Source organism: Nanorana parkeri, unplaced genomic scaffold (genome assembly GCF_000935625.1).
Source record: "Nanorana parkeri isolate BGI_ZX_2015 unplaced genomic scaffold, ASM93562v1 scaffold72, whole genome shotgun sequence".
NCBI classification, from domain to species: domain Eukaryota; kingdom Metazoa; phylum Chordata; class Amphibia; order Anura; family Dicroglossidae; genus Nanorana; species Nanorana parkeri.
The window spans coordinates 2,147,987-2,173,832 of record NW_017306340.1 but is presented as its reverse complement, the minus strand read 5'-3'; the positions used below and the strand labels follow the sequence as shown (position 1 = coordinate 2,173,832).

Below are 25,846 nucleotides of genomic sequence, written 5' to 3'. Positions count from 1 at the left end.
GGGCCCGCCCCCCCCCCCCACCACATAAAACAGTATTTTAAAATTTACACACCCAGTGCAGTGTGTAATTTTTTTTTTCTTTTCATGGAGTTTGGCTTTACACATGCTCCATAGAAGTGTATGGGAGAGTTCAACTTGGTTCTTCATCCTAATGGAGCGTATAATCATGGAACATGTAGTGTAAAGTGTAGTTTTATTGCAGGTCCTTGTACTTCACTGCACAAGCACAACTACATGCTCCATAGAGATGAATGGGAGAACCTAGTTGAGTTCCCCCATTGATCTCCATGGAGTGTACATGTGGAGGAAAGTAAACAATGCCGATGCAGCTGAATGCCAGGCAGTGTAGAGTTGAACCGCATTGCATAAGGTCTGATATTTTCTATACTACTAAAAGGTGTTGGGAGGACACCTGTACAATTTTACTATAAGGTTACAACTACCATTTAAAATAAATCTGTCAGCTATTTCAAAAGTAAGCATTTAAAGGACAAGCTCCAGAAGGTGTTTGCTGTTACTTTTAGTAGAAGGAAAAGCTCCTTGTGTGCATCACTTCTCTCCTGATTTATTTGATTACTATGGGCTTAAGTTTCCAACTTAAAGGCTAAACCACCCCACCTTCCCCTGTCCAATCAGAGTATCTTATTGGCCAAAGAGGTTTTCATTGGTAGATATGGTCAATGGGCAGCTTTTAACCCTAAAGTCAGGTAGGTTGAGATGGGATCAAAAGGCTCACGCAGAAGAAGTTTTGTGGCTAACAAAGATTATAGGAAAGGTCATTTTGAAAATGTTGCTTTTAGGCAGGATACTTACTCTTTTTTTATTTTTACAATTGCTGACAGGTTTACAAAAAGGTAATAAAGGAACCCTAAAGTCATCCACATTATTATTCTGCATTGTTCAATTTTGCTGCAAGCCACATCTTGGTATTGCAAGCAATTTATACTCTCCAGCATCTGCTGTCTAGAATATCCAGCTTTAAATGACCGCATGGCTCCTATAACCTCACAAACGCACACAAATGAAATTTTATCATACTGTTGAAAGTATTTTTAGTATAATTACAACAGAAGTATATCAAATCTGTCTTTTAATACATTACTAAGCATGTACAAACATGATATATAAGAACAATCCTTAACCTGTTAGGCATACTCACCCAAGCCAACCATAGAGTAACTGGGAGTTGGACAAAACACTTGTGCAGCAAAGTCTTCAAAAGTCATCATCTCTCTGTGGTTCTGTATTATTGCTTCAAGGTACAGAGCCCTTTCCTCATAGCTGGAATGACCGTGTTAAGGAATTGCACAGCAATCATGGAACAATTAAAAGAGGAGTATTCAAAAAAAAATTGCAAACTTTTGTTATGAATGAGCTGCTACTGATCTATTCCTAAGCTTTTGTGTGATAAGTGGCTAAACATTATTACTCGTGTGGTTAAACAATAATCATATTTAAATAACGTTATAAAACATTTATAATAGCGACAGTCTAATAACATCCTCTTCATTTCCTCTGCAGCCTCTCCTTATAATAATTTTATTTCATACTATGTACAGCAGATTATGCCTAAAAAGGATAACATTTTTCGAATCTGCTGTTATTATTGTAAGTGTTGGGTGTCATGGTATTATTTGAATGAAGTAAACCCCCTCCATCATGGAAAGCAGTAAGGTTCCGATTTGGGTCCTACCAAAGTGACTCATGACAACATACTTAATTTCTTCCTCCATCAGCAGCAAACTAAACAACGGAAGTTTGAATGCCAATATATACTACATTTGCCAGCCAAGAACTGGAGAAGGCCAGAGCATATTGCATGAAAGTATTTAAAGGAGAAGTATTGTAGGCAAGTAAATAAAAATGCTTATGCTTCACGTACGAAAGCGAGTGCTGGTGACTTCCATAATCAATTGAATCGTGACACAGAGCCATCTGTGTTATCACTGCTAGCACTGACAATTGAGAAACTGAACACCCTAACATTTGATGTTGAAAAACGAAAACCGCCTACTTTGTGTTCTGGAGACCACTGCCTCTACGACAGGAAATAAGATAAAATCTTGCCAATCGGGACAAAGACAACAGAAAAACCTTGAAACAAATTCTAATATTTCTGCACTATATAAACAAAAAAAAAAAAAATTCCATGAGGTTGATGTTTCTATACTATTGATATGAAAATATATAGACACAGGCCTGGGTCCAGCTTTCTATACATACACACTTTGAACACTGGAGATCAGATAGAAAACGGTAAAGTCACAGTGAGAATGTAGGAGTTTTCAGTTTGATGCAATGAACAGAAAAAGCAGTAAAGGTAGAAGTTGAGCATATAGAGCATACCTATCATTAATGCAAAGATAAAGTTATAGGGCAAGTGTGCTTAATGTAAAAAGCATTCTTTGTTAAACTAAACATCAATGTGTGGAAAATATTTCATACAGGGCCAAGTTTTTTATACTAAATAAAAATGTAACAGCCAGACAAGTGCTAATAAGACCCTGCTTGTCGCTTGTTAATTTGCAGGTTACAAAAAAATTGGTCTAGAGTGCTGTTGTGGTCATTATTGGTTGTGCTCCTCGAGACTTCAATTTAGTTAATAAGCTTGCAAACTTCCTTGGAGATCAGACACACACCCGTAGCAAATTCTAAAGAGAGTGCATCGTACCATTCACAATTCATTACAAGCATGCTTATTCCGCACAACGCTTGCTTTTGCCAGGACTCCATGCTGCACATTGCCACAGCAAGCCTCTGGTCCTGTTAACAGCAGGATACAAGGCCTGAGTGGCCGTCTGTCGGGCAAGCACTCTGACACTAAGCTGGCACGTGCTATATCAGCAGGAGGAGGCTACTGCGTGACAAATTACTGAAAGAGCCGAACTAAACTTATATCAGAAAGCCACCTGAGCCTGAGGACCTCTGCGGGCCCTGCCATCTCCCTACAATTCATCGGTCACTCATTTATTTGCAGTCTGCTTGAGTGTCCATCCTGACATTTCATGCACTGCTTGTTAATACCCTGCTGTTTAATCAGCAGAGTTGCCAGGAAAGCTACTAATAAAACTGTCTTCTGTAGATACTTTTTTTTTTTAGCGTCTGTTAAATGTGTAAACAGACATTTCCAACATCTAATACCTAACATTGACATCAGTGGTACAAGCCGCTTAAAGCAAAAGAGCAGAGAAGTGTCCATGGTGCTGAAAATGACTGCAAAGAGCCCTGGCACATGCTGCTGCCCGCAGAAAAATACAAATGCAATCATTATGAGGCCTCTGCTACTCCGAGGACAGGATGTATGCTAGTGCTGCAGGCAGGGGTGCAATGAGCAAATCATTTTCCCACAAGATGCACTGGTGACTACCTTTTACCACAATAGTATTTAAACCTAGGCAGTTAATTTACACTTATTAGGGCCTGAAATCCACCAAAACAGTAAAAAAAACCTGCATGTTTTCCATTACAATTACCTAACATTTGTATTCAATTTTATGTGGCTGAATTGAAACTACTGGAAAAAAAGCAACATTTAGTTGAACAGGCACTATTCAACTGAATGGGCAGAAGGGCATCTACATTATTCAGCAGAATTTATACAAACCTGCAGCAAGGTGACAGTAAACAACTAAATATCACACTGTATTCTGCATGTAAAATATAGCATATGCCAAAATAATAATTAATGTATTCAAAGTTTATTTAAAGCCATAATTGCTCAGTTTTGGAATAGAGAGGGCCATTGTTTTTGCTATGTCCCATTTGAGTGATTTTCCTAAACTGTCCTGGAGACAAAATTGAAGGGAGAGATTTTTTCAAAGCAAGAGAAATTTCCTTCAAACAGTTTTCACCAGAACAGGTGTTTCCACTGGGAGAATTCCCCTACTATTTCCTGGTCACAACTGTAACATTTTGGATTTACTTTCACTTTTGGTGCTGGTGACAATGGTCACGAGGACAAATAGAGAGGCTGAATCTCCCCAGCAGGGACAATGACAGCAGTGAAAACTTGACAGGTGTTTCCAATGTTCCCCACTTTAAACAAAACTTACTTTAGGGAAGAAAATGCTCATGGTTTCCCTAGAACACCAACTGTCAGGATAATCTGAAATGATTATGTGTACCTGTATGTAGCCAGTCCACCTACTCGTCAACATGTCAAAACTGAAAAAAGTCTCAGTATGGGAATATAAAATTCAAGCTACCATGATGCAACAGGTGCTGGTCCTAGATTATTCAATTTAAGATATGCCGTTATTCAGTATGATGTAGCAGACACAAGTTGCTATGCTCTCTCGTTGCTGGCAATGAGGTAAAAGAGTAAAAATTCCTTGTATATACTACTTTCAATAGTTCAATGTTTTAAAAGATATTTTAGTTTTTTTTTTTATAGTAAGGATAGATTTGTCCTTTACATTGATCAGTTGGATACACATAAATTTTACAAATTACATTCTTCTATATTGTGAGTAAAAAAGAAGCACTAAGCTTCCTAAGGTGGCCTAAAGCAGAGGATCACCTAGACTATGAACAAAGCACTGTGAAGCTTTCACAGCATAAGGGACTGAAGACTCTATTGTTTTCTGCATACATTTCTATTAAGTTTAACAATATGGAAATCTCATACTTACTACATAAACTAGATGGCCATAATATGGCGATATAAAGGCCTCCAACAAGGCAAAAAAAAAATAAATGTAAAGATACCTCCACTGACCAACATATTTACATATATTCAAGAAAACTGTCAAAAGCAGCATACACATTCCAAAATAATTCCTGATGCTTTTGTAATAACCAGGAGTCAAGTGAGGTGCGTCATATATATATTTTGGACCATGATAAAGGGAAAATACGTTATAAGCGATCGTGCTACTGAGGATCACTAGTGACATTAGGTAATTTGTAAAGTGCTAGAACCAAGAAAAAAGGGAGAAAATAATAATAAAGGATGAGAGAAAGGAACTGAAGGTAAGAAATATAAAGAAAAATGGGACAGATTCAGGAGGGATGGGGACAATTATGTGATGAAGAATGAATAGGCTATCAACAGCATAACGCAGGCATGGTCAGAGTATAACTTGGGAGACCTGTTCTAAAGACAACTGTTCAAGACAGGCGTAGCCAAACTCCGGCCCTCCAGCTGTGGTGGAACCACAGATCCCATACAACTAAATAACAACAAATGCAGATCTATATTACAAAGATATCACCATTTGATAATAACCTTGTAAATTGTTTGTGTCAATACTGGGTGGTTGTGTTGGTGAGTCAGGGTCTTGAGTGGTAAGCTGCTCTTTATTCCACTTGTGGCTCACTATTTAATAAGGGAAGACAGAGTCAGATCAGGGTGACTATGTGCAGGAAAGATAAAGGTGAGTCAACAGGTTGGATGAAAAACGGACAGGAGTCAAAAGTAAAGAAGTAAGAGGAGCGGAGATGCCAGTGCGGCTAGGGGGAGCTCACCCCACATGACGACCAAGGATCATGGAGTAAGAGACTCACTGTGTGAGTAATGTTTGAAAATGAGTGGTATCCCAGAAGAGAATTTTGGGCCTTAGTTCTTTCATACACGTCAGTATAAGTTGTTTATACGTTGGCAGAACTGGTTGTAGTTTTCCAGTGTGGGTGATTGCCCTCATGGATATTAAAAAGAATCAAAAATAATTTGAAGCAAAGCAAAGCTGATTTCATTGTACGAAATATACAATTTCAGAACCCCGATAGGGATGGTTTGGAACAGAGATAGCAGACAAGGCAACATTTCCATTTTGTAGAGTGCCATCCTGCTGAACCAGCTAAGGTTTTCCTTTTAGGGAGGTGTCAGTAAGGGTCTATAGTTAAGGTCAAAAAGTTGCATTAGGTTGGTTGGAAGGTGTATTCCAAGGAATCTTGAGTGCTGTGGGTTGCCAAAATAAACTGAAAGAGGCCTTGTAAGTGGGACACCCCAGTGTCAGAGAGTGTGAAATGTAAGGCTTCTGCCCTAAAAAGTGTGTAATACATCACTTTCGGTTTCAGTGTGTCACTTCTCCGGCTGCTGTGGCCAGACAAGAAGCTAATGAAGCCCAATCTGTGCTTCATCAGCTTCTTTGAGGTCCATAGGTGACATTAGGGGTCTAATAGACCCTTGATGTCTCCATAAAGAGGACCGGTCACATCCCCTGTGCTATCACATAGGGGGCTTGTTAGCCCTTATGTGATAGCAATGTAGATAAGAGTAGAGCAAAAAAGCTTAAAAATTAATAGTCACATATAAAAAAAAAATTAAAAAAGCAAAAAAAAGTCCCCCTCCCCCATGTACACGCACATACAAACACAAACAAGCATTGGGCGCACCTATATGCAAAAAGAACGACTGGGCCACACATGATCACCATGAACTTAGGGCCATCAATCACTGTTAACACTACATTGATGAGCGGTAAAAGCTTTTTAAAGCTTAGTCTATGGGCAATTTTGGGTATTGTATTTTTTTTGCAATTTCACAGGTGCACCATCTTTTATATTTTACCAAAAATTGGGTATTATATTCGGTTTCCCTACACTAAAATTTTATATAGTGTATTTTATCCTAAAAATATTGGTCTGATAAACAATTACGTAATTATTGTGCAACAAAAAATTGCAACTAGCATTTTGTTTTAAACAGGGCCTCTGCTCTCATAAAATTTATAATTATTGGGGGGGTTTCAGCGTTTTTCTAGCCAAAAATTCAAATTATATCATGTGGGACATTCCAACCAAAAGTGATATATTAGGTCAAGCCTGGTGGGCTAAGTCTGTCTCTGGTTTTTATAGATACTCCAACAGCAAACTCTTTCAGCTCTGCTCCTGTCCACCTTGGAGACTGCTGCAGTCTCCATAATCTAAAATAAATATAAATGATCCATGATAAGTGCAGAGATCTCACCAACAGTCCCCAAGAGATATATGGAACTTTAATATAAAGAGTTTAAATTAGTTTTGAATTGACTGACCCAGTAAAGTAATCTCTTTCAAGCATATGTATATAACACAACAATAACAATATATAAACTATAGCTGAACTTGGAGTCAAAACTAAAACTAATCATTAAGAAAAATGTGTAAGTGAAATTTTTTTATTTTTTTTTATTTTTTTACTATTACACTGCCTACTTTTGTGCCTCAAAAGGACGCCAAGAGTTCACATAGTCAAATCTAAAGAGCCACACTTCAGAGCATTATTAATGCACATCTTTCAGAAATGACAATGGAGTCATACAAAACAAATGTTTCTTTCATAAGCTGCTTAAGTTAAATATTGTTTCAATCCTCCTTAGCATCTGCCACTCAAAGATTTTGTCTCTTTAAAAAAAAATGCCTCAGCAGCATCATTTATCAATGGGGGTTAGTGACGCAGTGTGGCTGAAACAGGGCCATTAGAGGGGGCAGGAGGGGACCTTTGTGTGCCTGCAAGCCAGTCATTCAGCTGCGCGCAATCAAAGGAATTCTATGGTACCCAGTTTCTGCTTCCACAACAATAACCTGAATTAAAATGTTTCTTCAGAAAGCGACTTCAAAAAAAAAAAAGAGAGGGAGAGAGAACTCCTCTATTTATTTTAACTTCATTATTTTCCCTCCCCTCCCCCTTGTTTTGGAGTTGAGAGGGCGACATTAAAATTCTTTTTTTCCACATTGCAATGGCCTGGTTTTATTAAAATAATTTACATGTGAAAATGAAATATTCTTCAGCACTTCAGAACATAATGATGACAGGGGACATGGATGGCTGTAGAAAGAGAAACATTAATCGCAATATGCAAATTTATTGTAATACACACCTGTTAGATGCTACAGACAACAGCAACAAACAGAGGGCGGAAGAAAAAAAAGGATCAAATTATTTTGTCTTACTGGAAGCTTAACAATTGTTGGAAGCATGAGAAACACCTAACAAAGGTGCACTCCAATATTTCAAAGCCATTGCATTTAATTTTGAATGGAAATTATAATGCACTGACATTCCTCTTATTTATATACATGCTGCTCTAGAATAATCAGTTCCCTTTTGGAAACGATGCCTAGCAAGTGGCACATGCCGGCAGCTTACATGTGTCTTATGTGTCCCTTTATATAACCTCAGTGTACAACTGGTTTTTGACTGATACTAACAAAAAATTTTCTGTCCCAGCCAGGACACTATCTAGGTTAATTTGCTCCTGGCTAAAATTGGTCCTAGTATGATATTCTACTGAATGTGCAGAGATTGGCTTCCTCACTGCCTATCTGCCCCAAAACAAATTTGATAAGCAGCCGTCAAATCAAATTTTATTGATTTGATGGCAGCTATTGTTATTGTTGAGTGAGGACGAGCTCCAGCCGGTGAGCACTTGGTTTCTCCCTTGCTTGTTTGCTGTGGAGGAGCGCCACAACCTTTTGAGTGTTTTAGATTTGATAAGCACTTTTGAATCCCCAGGGAGAAAAGAACTACACAAATGTATATTAATTACACAGTATATTTATCACCACTGTTGTGGCCCCATACTATTTTTAATAGTTGTGGATACAATTTTATGCTGTAGAATTAAAAGTTATATTTAATGATCAATATTACTTTGGCTCCTATACCTCATTAACATATTGAATTTGACTTATAATCTTGTTGAGTAGGAATCTTAGTAGATATACTATACTATGTTTACCAGGATATTGGCACCACCTATGGACTATTTGCACCTGATTTGCCTCTTGAGCGTGCATGAGTACCAAATAAGGGCGTGAGCAATGTGAATGGTTTTAGGTACTGTGTAAACTCATCCAATATATGTTGGTGCTATACAAATGTGCTAAAAGAATTATAAAAGAAAAAGAACAATCTTTCCAAAAGCAAAATAAAACTAAAACAAAAACCCAACATTTAAATAAAATGCACCTTAAAACTGCAAAAAAGCAACTAATTCCCTTAAAGCAGACCTTCAGTCACAATTAAGACATAGTATTTTTTCAGCAGGTACTAATGCATAGGCAGTAGTGGGCCTGTTGTGAGTGACCAGAAAGTCATAGTCGGCTCCTGAATCCAAGATGGCAGCATGGGAATGGAAATAACTGGGAAGACTTCTAGTTCTGGGAAGACACCGCTTTTAGGGACTTTTAGGGCTGGTAAATGGATAGCTGGGTGATATTCATCTTTAAAGTAGAATGCATTGTAAATGAAACATAATACTTTCATATCTAACAGTAAATAGGTGTCCCTGTCAATAAAACTTTTAGGGATTTTTGAAACCACAGAGGAAAATGCAATTGTGGTTTTAAAGTGATTTATACCCGACAGTTGCATTTTCATATAAAGCTTGAAGCATAAATTGTCAAACTCATATGCCTGTTTTTTTGCTTTTGCTAATATATTGGTACAATTGCTTATTACACAGGGTTTCCCAAATAAACAAAAAAGAAACATAGTCAAGCCATCAAACAGCACGTGTTCCTACAAACAGGAAAAAATTATTCCACAGGTAAAAATATAAAAGATACCTAAGGACCATTACAAGACTATTTGTTAACTTACAATTAGGGATGCCCCGATACTGATGCTAGCATCGGAATCGGGCCTGATACAGGGCATTTTGACAAGAACTTGTACTTGTCAAAATGCCCCGATGCCTAGCGCCGAAGCTTGCGCTTTGTTTTTTTTTCCTTACTTACCTCGCCGAGCGTCACTGCTGCTCCGGTGGGCGGAGCTCCAGGTGGGGGTCCTAATTTAGGTGGCCGGAGACTTCCAGATGACCCCGCATGGAGAGCCGCCCACCGGAGCAGCAGTAACACGACGCTGGGCGAGGTAAGTAAGAAAAAAAACCCCGCAGCGGCGAGTCAGCGCTGGTCCGGCGAGAGGAGCTACAGGTGGGATTTACCGGGCCGCCCGAGGAACGTGTGCGACTTTCCATGGACGAGAGGTTAAAGGCCGTGACACACTGCAGGCGAAGCAGCGCGGCGCACAGGCGAGCGGCGACTCGCGGCCCTTCGCCTGCATTGTGTCTAGTGAGTTTCAATCCCCCGCTCTGCCCGGCGACAGCGTGCGCAGCGTTGTGAGATGAAAAAGTTCATCTCCAGCCAATCACAGCGCGCGATGCAATGAAGGCATCACAAAGCGGCAACACACAACCAGCCAATCAGATCACTCAGTTCTGAGTGATCAGTATCTGCCTGTGTCTGTATTTGCCTGTTTGCAAATGCGTCTTGTCAGTCCAGAGGAGAAGTGTCTGTGGTATGTTCATACAGCCTAGTGCTATCCTATCCAGCACTCAGGCACTTTTAGCAAAAAATAAAGACATTTATCTACATTGAATTATAAAATGAAATATATTAGATATTACATTATGTGTTTAATTATTTATTTTATTAATATTATTAATTTAAAATGTTATAGTACAGAACATGTAGTTGTACTATGGATCATTTAAAGTCACCTGTCCCTTTAATAAAAAGTATCGGTAATTGGTATCGGCAAGTACATGAGGGGAAGTACTTGTACAAGGGCCTGAAAAAGTGGCATCGGGACATCCCTACTTACAACCTTAAGATATACTTAGCTGCTCCAGCTCTCTTTTGGTGCCCTAAATTGGATCTATAGCATCAACTATTTTTCCTAATTTTGTATAGAGCAGAAAAGGGTTACAATCCCTATCAGGTTAATTTTGGCAGCCTGTTTCATTAGGGTGATTTTACTTCACCTCCATGAAGAAAATGAAAGAAGCCCACTCCAAAGTATGGGGAATTCCCAGGTTCTTAGACAGTTGGCACTGGAACAGGTGTCCACATTGGATGATTTACCCTTATCTTGTTCTGGTGACAACTGTAAAATTTAGGATTTCTCTCCACTTTCTGTCATGTGACAAATGAGACCTGGACAAAATGAAAAGGTGAATTTCATTAGCAAGGCAGAAAACAATAAAAAGCAGAAAAGGCTAACCTGCTAACAATATTCTGACTTTAACAAAGCTAAAATGAACATGTATGGGAAAGGAAATTCGAGACTTTAAAATGTATGTACAACTGAAAAGCTGCAGTGGTTGCTAGACAAAAATTAGTTGCTCACTAATTGCCCTCCCATTGTTTTTTAGAACTTCATGATATCAGCTATTTATATATATTTTTTAAATTCACTTTGGACACAGGGAAGGGATAAAGCCTCTGTCAGATTTTTTTTATTTGTGGCCTATGTCCGTAAAAGGGAGACTTCCCCTAACTTCCTGTATGGGCAGGAAAAGATAGTTATCTCTTCAGTGGAGACTGACTGCAACAGAATGTTTTTTTTTAGTAAACTTAGTTAGAACATGTTGTCTTTGTTTTCTTGACCCAGTGACACATCTCTGCAGCTCCCCTCATTTCTTGTCCTGCTGTTAGAGGTGACATTTCTCCAATAGTCTCACTAATAGCAATAAGCTTGAGACAAGTTTTTATTCTTCTAAGTATATTGAAGAAAAAAAATATTTTGTACTGTACAAATGTAGGCTGTATATGTTTTAATATCATACCAATATACCACAGCTTCCAATATTGACCAATATGGATATGCTCTACAGCAGTTATAAGCAAAGTTATGTTGGTTGGGTCTCGAATCCTCAGAAACAGGAAGTAAAAAAAAAAAAGAAAGAAAAACCGAATGCATGGCAACCACTATAAAAATAGCTGTAGTAAACCTATGTTATGTCCATGTCTGACATGCACGCCTGCTTTCTATATTACCTAGCTATTCTCAACTTATGACCGTCTCCTCATTCCTAGAATTCAGTATGGTCACATCAGCAAGCCTCACCAGAGGTGGACATCATCTGAACTCCAGGAAATGCACTATGCTACTTCACAGAGACAATTAGAATAAAATGACCAAAACCGGCAAAAGCATATTAAAGGAAAGCCATTAAAGGAAAATAACATCATCAAGCTGTATTTACTAAAAAGGAAAATTCTGTCTAAAACATAACAAGCCATTAGTGGTGCAATTAGCAAATTACAATCTTTAATGGGGAATATAAAATGTCCAAAATGGTTAAATGATATCATTTTTGCTCCTTATGCAGAGCATTTCAGAAATGTACTGAATTAAAAAAACAAGCTTTAAAATCTGGCACAGTCTAAAGCTACCCATGGACATGAGATGTTTGTTACTGAAACTAGTTGATTTCCTTGTCTGTGGAAAGAATGCAATCTCTGAAAACACTTCCGAAATAACCATTTTTTTTGGGTGGGGGAGCAACCATTTAGGACTATTTTTTGTTTTTCAAAAAAATTTCTACAGTTTTCACAAAATATAGCCAATAAACTTTAACAAAAAGCAGCAGTCAGCTATTCTGATTGCCCTCTTGTTTCTCTGACTAGCCTAAGCGCAGTTTTGGCAAATATCAGAGCCCTTTTTTTTTTTACTATCCTGGTCCTGATCTAGCAGAGCAGAGACGCAAGGTAAGTCTATGGACGCGTGTACCCGCCTGCAGACACCGCTGGATCGGAAGTGCCTGCAAGCAGAGAGGTTCAGCGCTGGATCGGAGAGCCGCCGCACCGCTGGAGGGACAGATGAAAACATCAGGAAAGAAGATCGGAATAAAAGACATCATTTAAAGGTATGTGCTAACATTAATATGGGGGGGGGACGGACATTTTTTTTTTTACTTTAATGTCACTTTAAGGCATGCATGCATGCCCAATTTAAGTATGTGTGCATGTAAGGAAACAAAAATGGAATAAATGTAATGATCAATTTGTACCAGAAACTTTTTTCAGACTGTAAAAATCCAATCAATGTGTTCACATTGGAACAGCATGTGGATGACAAAGGCCAAATAAAAAGAAAATACCACTGAGCTTTCTATATGTCTAAACTAACTACATAAAACAATGTTTAAAAAACATGCATTAACTATGCAATAAAAAGACAAAAACATGGAAAAAACAAACAGCTCCTATGGTGCAATAGGAGTGGGCCATAGTTTACCCCATGTAACATGTAACATTTTTCAGGATGTCAAATCCTGTACGTGCATTTAGTGATTTCACCTGGTTTTACATTAGATTGGTGTAATTTTCCTAAAGAAGTATGATTGAAGAATATGCATTTTAAAAAGCAATGAATCTGTATAAAAGAGCTAAAGTTCCTTTTTAGGCTGGGTTCACACCTAGGCGTATCAAATATGCGCGTTTGTTGCGTTTCGCGGTAAAAAAAAATGTGCGACAAACACCCGTTTCCGAGGGCTACTTGGCTGTATCCCAATGGAAACGCGTGACAAAAATGCCCCAAAGAAGCTCCTGTACTTCTTTGGGCGTAGGGCGTTTTGTAGCGCGTTCATATGGCCTGTAATACGCCCAGGTGTGAACCATACTCATAGGAAATAATGGGATATCGGTGTTTGAGCGTTTTGCAGAGCGTAGGAACGCGCTACAAAACGCCCAGGTGTGAACCGGGCCTTAGAGATTTTACGCAAGACCACAATGACCTCATACCATGTCCACCCTCTGGTTAAATGCGGTAGAGCTGTCCATAATACCACATCTACCTAGAGCGAGGACGGCTGGACGCGGTATGAGTTGATTTAATACAGTTTGAAGTCTGGCCGTACTTCCCCATCTCTCCTAACAAACTCCGTACCTCAGTACGAGCTCTGCCTGGGAGAGAATGTGCAGAAGCCTGAGCTTTGCAGCTGTAATTGAGTGATCACAATTGCAATGCTTTCCAGGCTTGAATGCAAATATTTAAAAAATGCATATCTTTATATATATTATTAATTATGCATTTCTTTTATCTTCTGCTTCCTATAGACCTGTACTTAAACATTTACACTACCAACAGTCTTAAACTCAGCTCTGTAATCTCTATACATACTGATAAGAACATAAATACACCTAAAAATAACATGAAGTATATCACATTGATATTTTTCCCCTCTGTAATTGGAAAGAATAACTTGTGATAACTATACACTTGTACAATAGCATGTTGCCTTCTGATTAAGCATCTCTAGACAGGAGTTTAGCAAAGCTGGGTAGTGCAAGGAGCAATCAATTGCTGAACGTGATCCATTTTCTCATTTTGTCTGAAAGGCCTTATACAAAGCTCAAGTTACTTTCTCGATCAAGTAAGAACGGCTGTGCGTGCTTTCTGTGTGAAATCCTCAAGCCCGTAACACAAACGAGCACATTATCAGCGCATGAAGCTAGCCAGCTGTGCCTCATACTGCAGCTTTCAAATCAAAATTGCACAGTCAACAGCACAAAATCCAATAGAAATAGCAGGAGAACAACCAATGGAAACTCAATAATCAATTACTGGATATTCACTGCAAAGGAGCAGACCTTTTAAATTATGACTCAAACAGGAGGGTAGTAAAATCATTGTGCCATCTAATGCCTATTAACCTACATGTACAAGAGGTCTGCAGTAGCATCAAAAGGCCACTAACAGAGCTATGCTAGTGAAAGGCAAAGTCCTGAAATGACAAACTAGACTCAGTGTGAGGCACTGGCTGGCAGGAATGTGGATGGTGTGTATTTGTCACCTGCTTTTATGGCTGCTGTGGAGAAAACAAACTTTTTGTTTTTCTCAGATCTTAAGTTCTGTTCTGAGTCCTAGAGCTCAGAGGCTTTATAAAGCTTTGAGCTTAAAGGATAGAGCCTTCCACATCTTACCTGGTAGCCAGACATCATTATTAGTCTCAGCTGTCCACATAACTTTGTATATATGAGCTGTTCATGACTCTCACTTTAACTCTCTCTGTGATGTGGAAGCCTGCTGCTGTGTGAAAAGGCTGACTGCTAACAGAACACGTAAAAGGTGCATATGCTGCTAGTTTGTTTTGGAGAACCCATTGGAGAGCACAATGTTGGTCAGGACCTCAGTTTAGTTAGCAGCTTGGATGAACAGATATTTGTTTTATTCTATGGACTTGATATACAAAGCCCTCCTGCGTTTGTTTGCTACCTTGCTGAATAAAAGTGGAGGACAAACCTGCTGGGTCTGAACCTAAATGTCCCTGTCTCATGCATGGTTTACCACTGCCAATACCAGTTGAGCCTGCCCTCCTTACAACTTGGTACTCATATGCAGACAGTGTTCTTAAAGACAGACACCTATTGCTGAACAAAATAAAAGAGCTTATAAAACAGCTCACAGAAAACTGCTTTAAGGCCCAACAGATTTAACAGCCCACTGTAGCCCACCAGCTTTCAAAAAAGAACAGCAGTAAGTAAACCTGTCTCTAGAGCAGGCCCTGCTAGAGAGGTGGCGTAGGGGTCGACTTCTACATCCCAACAGCTAGTGCAGAGCAGGGCCTACTTTGCTTACAACCTCAGGATGCCAAGGAGTAGCCTAAACTCAAAGGAGAAATTCTAGTCAAGCCCCTGGTTGGGACGTCCGAGTGCAGTGTATGTTCAAATGGGAAAATGAACTTGGGAAGCCTGCAAGGTCCCAGATGTATGATTTGCTCCAACTTACAAACAAAAGGTTGCAACCATGGGGGCTCAAGCCTGCCCAGATTGGAGACATGGAGGGGGCTGAGACACCTGTGGGTACCAGTGATGAACGGTCTCCAGGTCTAAAAGCAGTCTTTTTTTAGGTAAGGACTGGGACATATGGCTGCAAGCTGCCAAATTAAGCAGCATATTGCATGTCACCTAGGGAGGCATAGGTCACTATTTGCCAGGCCTATTCTTGCATCACACCTAGGGACTGGGACTGGAAGGCAGATATGTCCTGTTACCATAAAAAGACATCTGGTGAAGGCATTATTAGCCTCTGAAAACCTTGTCACATTGCTCCATGCCAATCTGGTGGGTGGATTCTGTCAAACTTGGTGCAGTCTGAAGGGGAGTACTTTATATACATGATACTGTTAGACTACTCTACTGCAGTGCTCTCAGGGCAGGCACCTAGTGAAACTATAAAGCATATCATGGATGTGCTTAACAACTTGCTACACAGTGTAATAATGGGTTGAAATTTTCCTCTGTTTTGGGAACTGTGGGGTGGAGAAAACAGGTTCTAAAATTTGTCTGAAGTAAATGATGTCACTGTTGTGCTTGAACTTGAGGGGAAGATTGATACCCCTAAGTCAGAGGTACCTGACAACTTCCCACTAGTGATCACAGTTGGGGAAGTCAGAGGAAATGACCCCAGTGCCAAAAATAACAGATATACCATTGGCCAGGGAAGATTTTGGGACCGCACAGTTGTTGGATCTCAATTTGACATATGCATGGAAAAATGTAAAGTTTATAAATGGGGAACCTCAAGAACAGAAGTTACCCTGGTATACCCTCATTTTGCAGTATACCATGACTTACTGTATCATGTAGAGAATGAATAGGAAGAAGTTGTGGTGGCTCCCCAGTCTCACAAAAGTAAGGTACTGCATATGGCCCATGTGCTGGATATTCATATAGAGGCAGAAGAAAAAAAAAGGAGCCTTGAGTTGCAGTATTTACAAAGCAGTTCAGTGTTATAAATTTTGCCGCGAGCGTCAACTTTATGAATCCTAACCACATTTTTGAAGTTTGCTGGTACCCTTGCCTAGCACTGAGGTCCCTTTTGATATGGATCTAGTCAGACCACTGCCAAATATTGCCAGGGGGCATCTGCACATACTGATAGTCCTTGAATATGCCAACCGGCATCCAGAAGCAATCCCTCAGAGAAACACTTCCTCTAAGGTTAAAGTGAAAGAGCTATGCCACATGTTTTCCTGCACATGTATGTCTGTGGAAATTTTTACAGACAACAGTATCCTTTTCATGTTGAAAGTGACAAAATTGCTCACCTAGGCACCTCACTGTACCATCCTCAATCGTATGGGTTGGTAGAACAATTCAATAGAACCCTGAAAGCTATGGTAAAAAAAAATGTGGTTAATAAAAATGGGAAAGACTGTGACATCTTGTTACCATACTGTTCAGTAAGGCAAGTGCCACAGTTGTCCACAGGGTTTTCCCCATTTAAATCTTTGTAGGGTAGACATTCCAAAGGACTCCTGGATAAAGTGTGGGAGAAAAGGGAGCAAGAGGCCACACCTCACAAAAGTGTGCTCGAACACATCGCTCAGGTGCAGGATAGGATAGCAGCTGATATGCCCATAGTTCAGTAGCATTACCAGCAAATTTAAGAGATGCCGATCAGAGTTTAAAAATGCTCTGCCAAATTCAGAACCTTTAACCCAGAAATCTTAGTTTTGGCGCCCGCTTTGAAGAGTAAATTTCTGTCAAAGTGGCAGGGCCCTATGATATTTGGGAAAAAAATCAGTGGTCAACAACCATATACACCACCCTAAGGAAATGTCCTTACCATGTGCAGGTAATAAAATCCTGGAAGGATTGGGAGGCTCTCTCAGCAGAAAGAGACCTAACAGTGTCAACATAGAAAAGTATACTAGAGTTTAGGAAGTCAGAGACCCTGTCTGCTACAAGATGCAGGAGGTGAGACAAAACATATGCTTCAGCATATCTAAATGATATAATTTTTATATTTGACTGGTATTACTACCTACAGAAAGTCCAGGCAGTTCTAGATTCCATTTCTAAGGCTGGGTAACATGTAACAAAAGTGCAATAGGTCTGGAAGAGGGGGCATCTAGACTAGAGCATTAGGTGTGGGGTTATAAAGCTCCTAATACACAAGACTGAAGCAATTAAAAGTTGGTCATATCCACAGTATAAAACAGGTTAGAGCCTTTCTGGCTTTTGTGTGATACATGAGATCTCTTAATGGCTTTGTTTATCCATATAACTGGCTCACGCTTCCAAACACTTTGGACAAGCAGCCAGTAAGTTCTGATGATTCAGTCAAGTTGCCCTTTATGCTATCATATATTTAAGTTTATACAATGGCAAGGACCAACATTTAAAGTTACACTGATATCTTTATATAGTAATTAAAATCTGTGATCAGTCTCACATTGCCCTGGCTGCTGACTTGACGTAGAAGGTGGAGAATGGTAAAAGACCTTTGTTTATTTTTTGTTAGGGTTCTTTTTACACATACTGAGTTTTTCAATCCACAAGCTCCGACAGCCTCATAATTCAGATGATGGGTTTGCATACTTTAACTACATTAAAGTCCTTTAATCAGATTAACAGCTACAAGCAACAAGACTGCCAGATTCTTAAATTTTTTTTTTTTTTTAAAGGAAAGACTAAATAAGTAAAGGGAACCAACAACTTTTCAAAAAAGGTCATTATAACAATAAAAATACCTTTAATTCCAAAAAATATAGCTTTAAATGTATAAATTATATACAATATGCTGATCCTTCTCTTAGCAGACTGACCACATAATATTACCTGCTTCTTAGAATAACACAAGCTGTTGTCATTACTTCCTCTAAGATCCAAATCCCTAAACCACATTGGGTCCACTGAGAGCAGTGTAACAATGCAGGTGTCCTGTTCCATCAGTGCTGCCGATAGCCACGTTATGTAATTAGCTGGCTGATTCTACAGGCAGAGCTATTGCCAAGGGAGGTATGTGTGGGGAAAGGCTGCATGTTACCAAGCAATGCAGTCCTCTGTGTGTTGTTGCACTGTTAATCCTATTCATAATGACGGTAACATGTACGTATTTCAAGAAGTCCCCTAATCAGTGGCTGCTTTAAAAAAAGATATGGCAGGTTAATTGAATCTTCAGGGACTTCTCACTTGTTGAGGCCATTTAACTCCCTTGTTACATCAGCAAAGCTGAATGACCAAAAAGCTGCAGTTACAGGGTAAGAAAATTACACATACCAAGGGGTTTAAAAAAAGCAAATTAAGCATTTCTGCAATTGGCATTTTCAGTTTTCAGTGGTCTTAACCATAAAACACTGCAGCTAGGTTTTAAATAAAACATACAGCAAAATGAACCACTAAGCAAGTTAACAAGTCCACATGTACAGCTTCTGTTTAATTTCCAACATACAGTCGTGTAAACGTACACCTTATTTGAATTCTGTGGTTTTAAGTATCAGGACATAATAAAAATCATCTGGTCCTTAGAAGATTTTAAAATGAGGTATATACAACCTCAGATGAACAACACATGGCATATTACACCGAGTCATTATTTTACAAACATAAAGCCAAAATAGAGAAGCCAAGTGTGAATTAGATTAGTAAGTTAGTAAGGATTGCTAGATTATATCAGTTGACAGTACTTGGTATGAGGACTGAATGCAGGACCCCAGTACTGCAAACAACAGCGCTAACAGCTTAGCCACAGTGCTGGATAACTATAGCATCTATAGATATTCCTAAACTGTGCAGCAAAATATGGACAGTTATGAAAATGTAGTAAAAAAAAAACTGCAGTGTGAAAATAAATAAAGGATTTGTAGGATGGCTAAGGGAAATGTAGGGAGTCCCAAACACTTGTCAGTTTTGGGATTCCAAGCAAGAAATTTAGGAGAGCTCCTTGGTTTGATGGAAAATATATACATAAGTAGATATTGGATAAAAGATGATTAAAAACAGGAAATATAGGTTAACAGAGACCTGCACCACCCAATTTATTTTGTTCAGCTATAAAACAGCTGACTATAAATCAAAATCCTCAATACACTTCGCACTGTTACAAGCTTAACATATTTTACAGGGGACACACTCAGGAAATTAGGTTTGCCTAAGAAGCTCCTAGGAGGCTATCCCTGTAGACACAAGTGGCACTGTGTCTATGTACACCCCCTGCCCCCCACCCCAAAAAAAAAGAAACAAAATGACTAACTGGGAACATTGAATGATTCAAGAGCCTGTACAAAAATGGTAAAATGATGATTGTACAGCCCAGCACACCAATATTACATTTATATAGAAATAGGTTTGGGCTATGTTATTCTCTTTGCAAATGTTTTACAAGCTCCCTTGGTAGTAGATCTTCATGGTTTAAAGATTCCCACCATGGCAAGAAGCATGTCCTGCTTCTTACTGTATACAAATAAAACAAACATTAAAACAGGCAGACATTGGTCTAGCATAGCGTAGCACAACAGTAATATGATGGTTTAAAGGCATATAAAGTTGTATGTCAGCTCCCAGTTGACAACGCCACTTCTCCACGGTTGTGCATTGTAAGCAGCACATTAGCGTAATAATGTTCATATTGTCTATACATGACACATTTGTTGTTCATCCAGCCTTCAATTTCTCCAGAGAAAATTGAAAAATGTTCTGGATGAACTGGCTGACAGAAGTCATACGGAATAGCAATTACAACATGCCGCCAGGATTGGTTAAGCCAAAATGTCTGCAGAGATGTTCAGAGGGTTTTGTATTATTTATAAGGGATATTCATGCAAACAACTTAACTCAGTCACTGCCAGGTAAGATTCCTCTACAACTTATAAATATGAGTCAAGCACACTGCTGTATTATAATTATGCTGCTTATAATACAATAATTGTCTGTTAAGAATGGCAGTATGTGGACATTTCATTTTTTTTCCCAACACCATTTTTCCAGGTAGAGTATTAAAGTCATCATATTGATTAAATCTTCCATAACATGTAATGACTGCATTAAAATAAGGATATCTATAGAATCCAAAAAGAGCAATAAACAAAATAAAAGTACATATAATGCCTTTGCACATTTATCACTGTTAAAACCAGGGCTTGAAAAATTTGATGGTGTCTGACCGGACTATAGCCTTGCAATTTATGTTAACATTTTTTGGGGACAGATAGAGCTATCTTTTGGAGGTATATAATCACCAGGGGGGGGGGTTTACTATAGAATGAAAAAAGTACCATAAATGTAAAAAAAAAAGTTTCCCTACGTTATGTTATAAAACATTTATTCTTACCCATATTTTTAGTAAAACATAAAAGTCGGGGTCACGTCGGGTAAATAGACACCAAACATGTCAAGCCTTAAAATTGCGTGCGCCCGCAAAATCGCAAAAAACGCCCATAGGCGACGATTAAAACGCTTTTACTGCTCATCAGTTTAGTGTTATCAGTGAATAATGGCTCTAAAATTATTGCTCTCACTCCTACGTTTGCGGCGATATGACCCAAAACCCTAAACAAGTATTAGATACTATTTACAATGTTACATGTTGCTACCCTGTCTTGCTATCAAATTTGTTAGAAAGGTTCTTGATGTTTTACGGTTCTCCGTAAACGTGCATATTCCTAAAATAAAACTATTGAAACAAAAATTAAGTTTGTTCTATGTCGCTGAAGCCTGATATAAAGGCCACAAGCCATGTCAGGAAAAAAAGAAAATCAGTTTTGCCCAAGCTGATTAGGGATATGAGTAGAGAAGATTATGAAAAGCGAGGCGCTCCTCTTTGCCAAACAATCCTCCAAACTTAGTCTTGCTGTCACACTGTGAAATCAAGCGGTTTATTCCAGTGTAAGAATCAAAGACAGAGGAACACCTGCTTCTACGGCTCACATCATCCCTGGCAGCTTTTATCTCCTAACCATGGATCGTCACTACCAGGTGCTATTTGTTTAATGACATTACCTACTCATTGTAGGATTATCTTCCTTCAATGTTATAGTGAGTTGTTTTCAATGTGTAGGTAAGCTTAGTATAGTACAGAAACAGCTTACCTTAAACCGAAATAACCGGTTAATTATCTGAAAATGCAAAACTACTTTAATATATAAAAATGCAAGAAGCTCCAGTCTTAGAGTAGTCATAAATGGCAAGAACAGCCACAATCCAAATGTGAGGCTGGTGCAAGGGTTACCCTAGGGCAGGGCTGTATTTAGACATCAAGATGTCTTAGACACACCTGTATGCCGAGTTTTGGGTAGCAGGAGGACATAGTATATGTCCTCCTGTGACCCTAAAGAGAACTACGGCCAAAAAAGGTTGGACCATAGTCGGCTAGAAATATGAGGTGAGTGGAAATCACTCATCTCATAGTTCTCCTTTAAATCTACATTTCTTCTGTAAAGACCATTAAACAAAAGTAAATAGAGATCGTTGAACTACAAATATCAAGCTCATCAGACCTGTGTCTTCCAGCACAGGCGTCCTGGGATCTTTCTGGACTGAACTGGACTCTGCTTTCTCCCTATCCTGATAGCAATCTCGGACCAGCAGCTGAGATGGGACTTTCATCTGATGCGTGACAGGCGAGATGTTTTTTAATATGCTGTAAGTGCATTACTTTTACCCTTATTAAATAGTCACTTTATACTGCACTTAGATCGGTGCGCCGGTTTTCTATGTTTTCTTTACAGTGTAAGTTACTACAAATAGCCCAAAGCATTCTTGCTGCATTTAGTTTGTACCTCTCTAACTCCTAAAGGCACTGTCATTATGCCAAACTGTCATTATGCCAAACACAGCCCCGCCTACGGGACAATAACTTGTTGCAAAGACTGTGTGCAATTGGGTCATTTGCTTCCCCAAGAAACCTCCTATGCCAGTCCCTAGATGTTGTAGCTACATTAGTTTTCTTTTACACCTGGAAATAACAAACTTCCTGTCCCTGGGCGACTAGCCTCACTGTACCTATGTCACCTAGGCTGGGCCTCAAATATGTCTGCCTTTGTTTTTTTACCATTACATGGGGGATTGGTAGTTTACAGAAGAAAGATGATGGTATTTTTGCTTTCAGTTCACAGGAAGCGACAAGGACACTGGCGTTCTAGCAAGATAGACGGGCATTTTCTGTAAATGTTGAGTAATAAACTACTAAAGCCACCACAACTAAGAACGGGAAAGCTGCAATGTATTAACATTTTCTTTCTTGGGTTTAGTCATCATTTAACTTATTCGGACTTGCTCATCAGTGACACGATTAGAAGAAATTACTACAAATAATTATTCTACATTTGCCTATTAACTAAAACAGAAAAATATTTGTGGCTAGAATATATGCTTGTGTTTTTGGAGTTGTGTTTTAAAGCCAACCCAAAAATTGTTGCTGCCCTTGCAGACTTGTTTCTAAAGGCACAATCTGCTGGAATTATATCTTTTCTGCATGGATCTACAGGTGAACCTCGAATAATTAGAATATCATGCAAAAGTAATTGCAGTAAGTGCTGCAAAAGGGGCCCAAACCAAGTACTGAGTGCATATGCATGCTTGTACTTTTCAGAGGTCCGATATTGTTCTATGTACAATCTTTGTTTTATTGATTGCATGTAATAATCTACTTTTTTGAGGTTGTGGATTTGGGGTTCTTGGGGTTTTCATGAGCTGTAAGCCATAATCATCACAATTATGACAAATCACGGCTTGAATTATCTTGCTTTGCATGTAATGAGTCTATCTCATATATTAGTTTCACCTTTTAAGTTGCATTAGTGAAATAAATGAACTTTGCACGATATTCTAATTATTCAAGTTTCACCTGTATAGGCTTTTCTATTATAGCCTATGGAGCCACAATGTATATGCCTAAAGAGGACATTCTGAGGTTCCAGCAGGGCTAAAGCATGCAGAATGCCACATTCAGGTCTGAGGCCTGTTTCTCTTTCACACGTTAGGTAGGTAGATGTGGCTGCAGTGCAGAAATAGCACTACTGTATCGTGATCTGACACTTCAGCTTTTATCTACTTTCACGCTTTTTCTTTTCTGTTCATTAGATCGGAACTGGAGAAAAATCCCACAACAACCATTAAGGTTTCATAACTTTGCTCTCATGGAAAACAATAAATGTGATCGGTTACTATGGCATAGAGATCTTTATTTTTTTACCATTTGTTATAAATGTGTTCCACTGTTAGCTTTCTTATCAAATAGGCTGAAAGATGGGCAAAGGGCAGGAATTGTTTCCTGCCGATTACTGCACAGATCTAGAAGAAATACACAAAATGTTAAAGTATACATGACACTTGTACTTAGACAATATTACCTTAGCCTAGCGTTCAGCTCTAAACAATTTTAATATTTAATTTACTTTTTTGAATGATAAAATGACAAATGATATTTATGGTAAGCACAAGATCATGAAAACAAAAACATAAACTTTCCACTTTCCTTCCCAACATTCTATCTCTTACATGGGAGAAAGCTATCTTAAGAAATAATGGCTTAAAGTATATAACATCTTGAGTTCCATGCTTGCGCAAAGCTTGTAGGTCTGTCTAATAGTGTTTATTAGGATTTCCATTTTACAGTATATATACACTAGAAATCTATTTTAAATGTTCTAATTTCTTTTAAAAAACTGTGCTGCTGGATTTCTGGATTTGTTTGGAAACTTAACAAAACGATACATTTATGGAAAATTTAGCAGCAATGTGAAAGAGATGAGCATTTTCCCATATAGTTCTTGCTTTTTCTGGTTAAGTGGTCTTCTCAAAGCCACATCATAAATCCTGCCCATAAATGCCAAGTTACACGTTCAGAAACGTTTGGGTAAGCACCTAACATTCCCTCTGATTAGCGGTCAGCAAGTAATTACAAAACTGTAATTCCCCTTATTTAACCACTACAGGAATAGAATCCCAGATGGTCTGGAAATACGCCAGACTACATAAATGGGTAACTCCAGTTTTGGACACCAATAGATCTTGCACCTGCCTCCTTCTATGGGAAGTATTGAGTTTATCTGTGGGAAAACATTTCGGAACACTGTTACGCTATGAGGTGCAATTCAAACAGAAGGTACAAGGTGCTTCTTCACCATCTGTAGGAATCAGTTCTTTAATCTGCGCCTAATATTCCCAGTCAGGTAACTAAATTAAATGAATACATACAATATCTGTTTTTGATCTAGGCATTTTAGTACATGGCAGATATGTTTCAAAATAGGTGATTGTAAACCCTCTTGTTCTGAACTACCAGTATTAGCAAATTGTTATAGCCCATGCAAGACTGTACTAATGCAAAGGTTTACTGAATTCTGGCTTTGGTCATGCACCAGCAAGAAATTAGCCATCAGTACACATGTGAATTAAAAACATGTATGCCATAACTGTTTAGGGAAAAAGTGTAAATATTTTGGAGGAATGCTAATAGTTTTCAGCTGACTACAGCTAAGAATATTTAGATTTATTAAAGGGTCATTGTGCTCCCATCCATATGAAGACAGACATAAGAACTAAAAAAAGCAAGTATCCTTTGGCGCACTCTTATTTTGCAAATGAGGGACAGCAGTAAGAGGCTGAGAGGACCTACTTCAGTGTTGTGCATGATTGAGCAACTTCACTTACAATCATTTTTTCAGGTCTCTCTTGGTGAGAAAACAAGAATATGTGGAAAAGAATATTATGATCACTAGCTCTGTAGTTTTTTCCATAATCCCTGTTCATGTAAAAAACATACCCGGCACTTCTAATCTATGGCTACACAACTTTGGCTGAACCTTTTTTTCTAGCCATCCATCAGTCCAGGTCAGCAGCAAACTAGGGTTTCATTTTCTTTTTTTTATGGCTAATACTACTAAGAAAGCATACAATTCTATATCACCCCCTGATCTTTTCACAAAAAAAATCTACATTTTGCAGAAGCTACAGTTTTAATGCTTAACTGTCATTTAAAAAAATGAAAATGAATAAAATAAAAAACAAATGTAAATTTGTAGCTCTACTGACCAAGCCTAATACAGCAAACATTAAAGAGCCTAATCTAAAAATGGAAGTTAAAAAAGTTGGCCAGAAGAGTCTGAAAATTGGCTTTTACTTACAGTATCTGTCATTATTGACTGATTTTAACCAGGGGCATCATCTGCATAATAATCTCTTTATATGTGTTGTTTTTTTCTTCTTCAGGGGTTCCAATTTCCTCCCCCCAAATTTTAGTAAGTTACTTCTCTTTAACCTAGTGTGATAATCTGCTTGTTTAATTGCTGCATGAATGAAAATGGTTAAAATATTAGGAGGTTAAGCATACCTTCTCCAGTGCCGAAGAATGTTGTCACAATTCAATGAAAGAAAAATATACCTATACAGTAGGAACCACTCTATTCTA

At 38.6% G+C, this 25,846-nt stretch overlaps 1 protein-coding gene across 1 annotated transcript in view; it reads right to left on the bottom strand.

Moving 5' to 3' along the window:
- RALGAPA2 (Ral GTPase activating protein catalytic alpha subunit 2) overlaps positions 1-25,846 on the bottom strand; it is a 291,675-nt gene that overhangs the window by 34,776 nt on the left and 231,053 nt on the right. Inside the window, 1 exon segment of the mRNA XM_018576654.1 lies at positions 1,160-1,281. Coding sequence (XP_018432156.1) covers positions 1,160-1,281 — 122 coding nt within the window.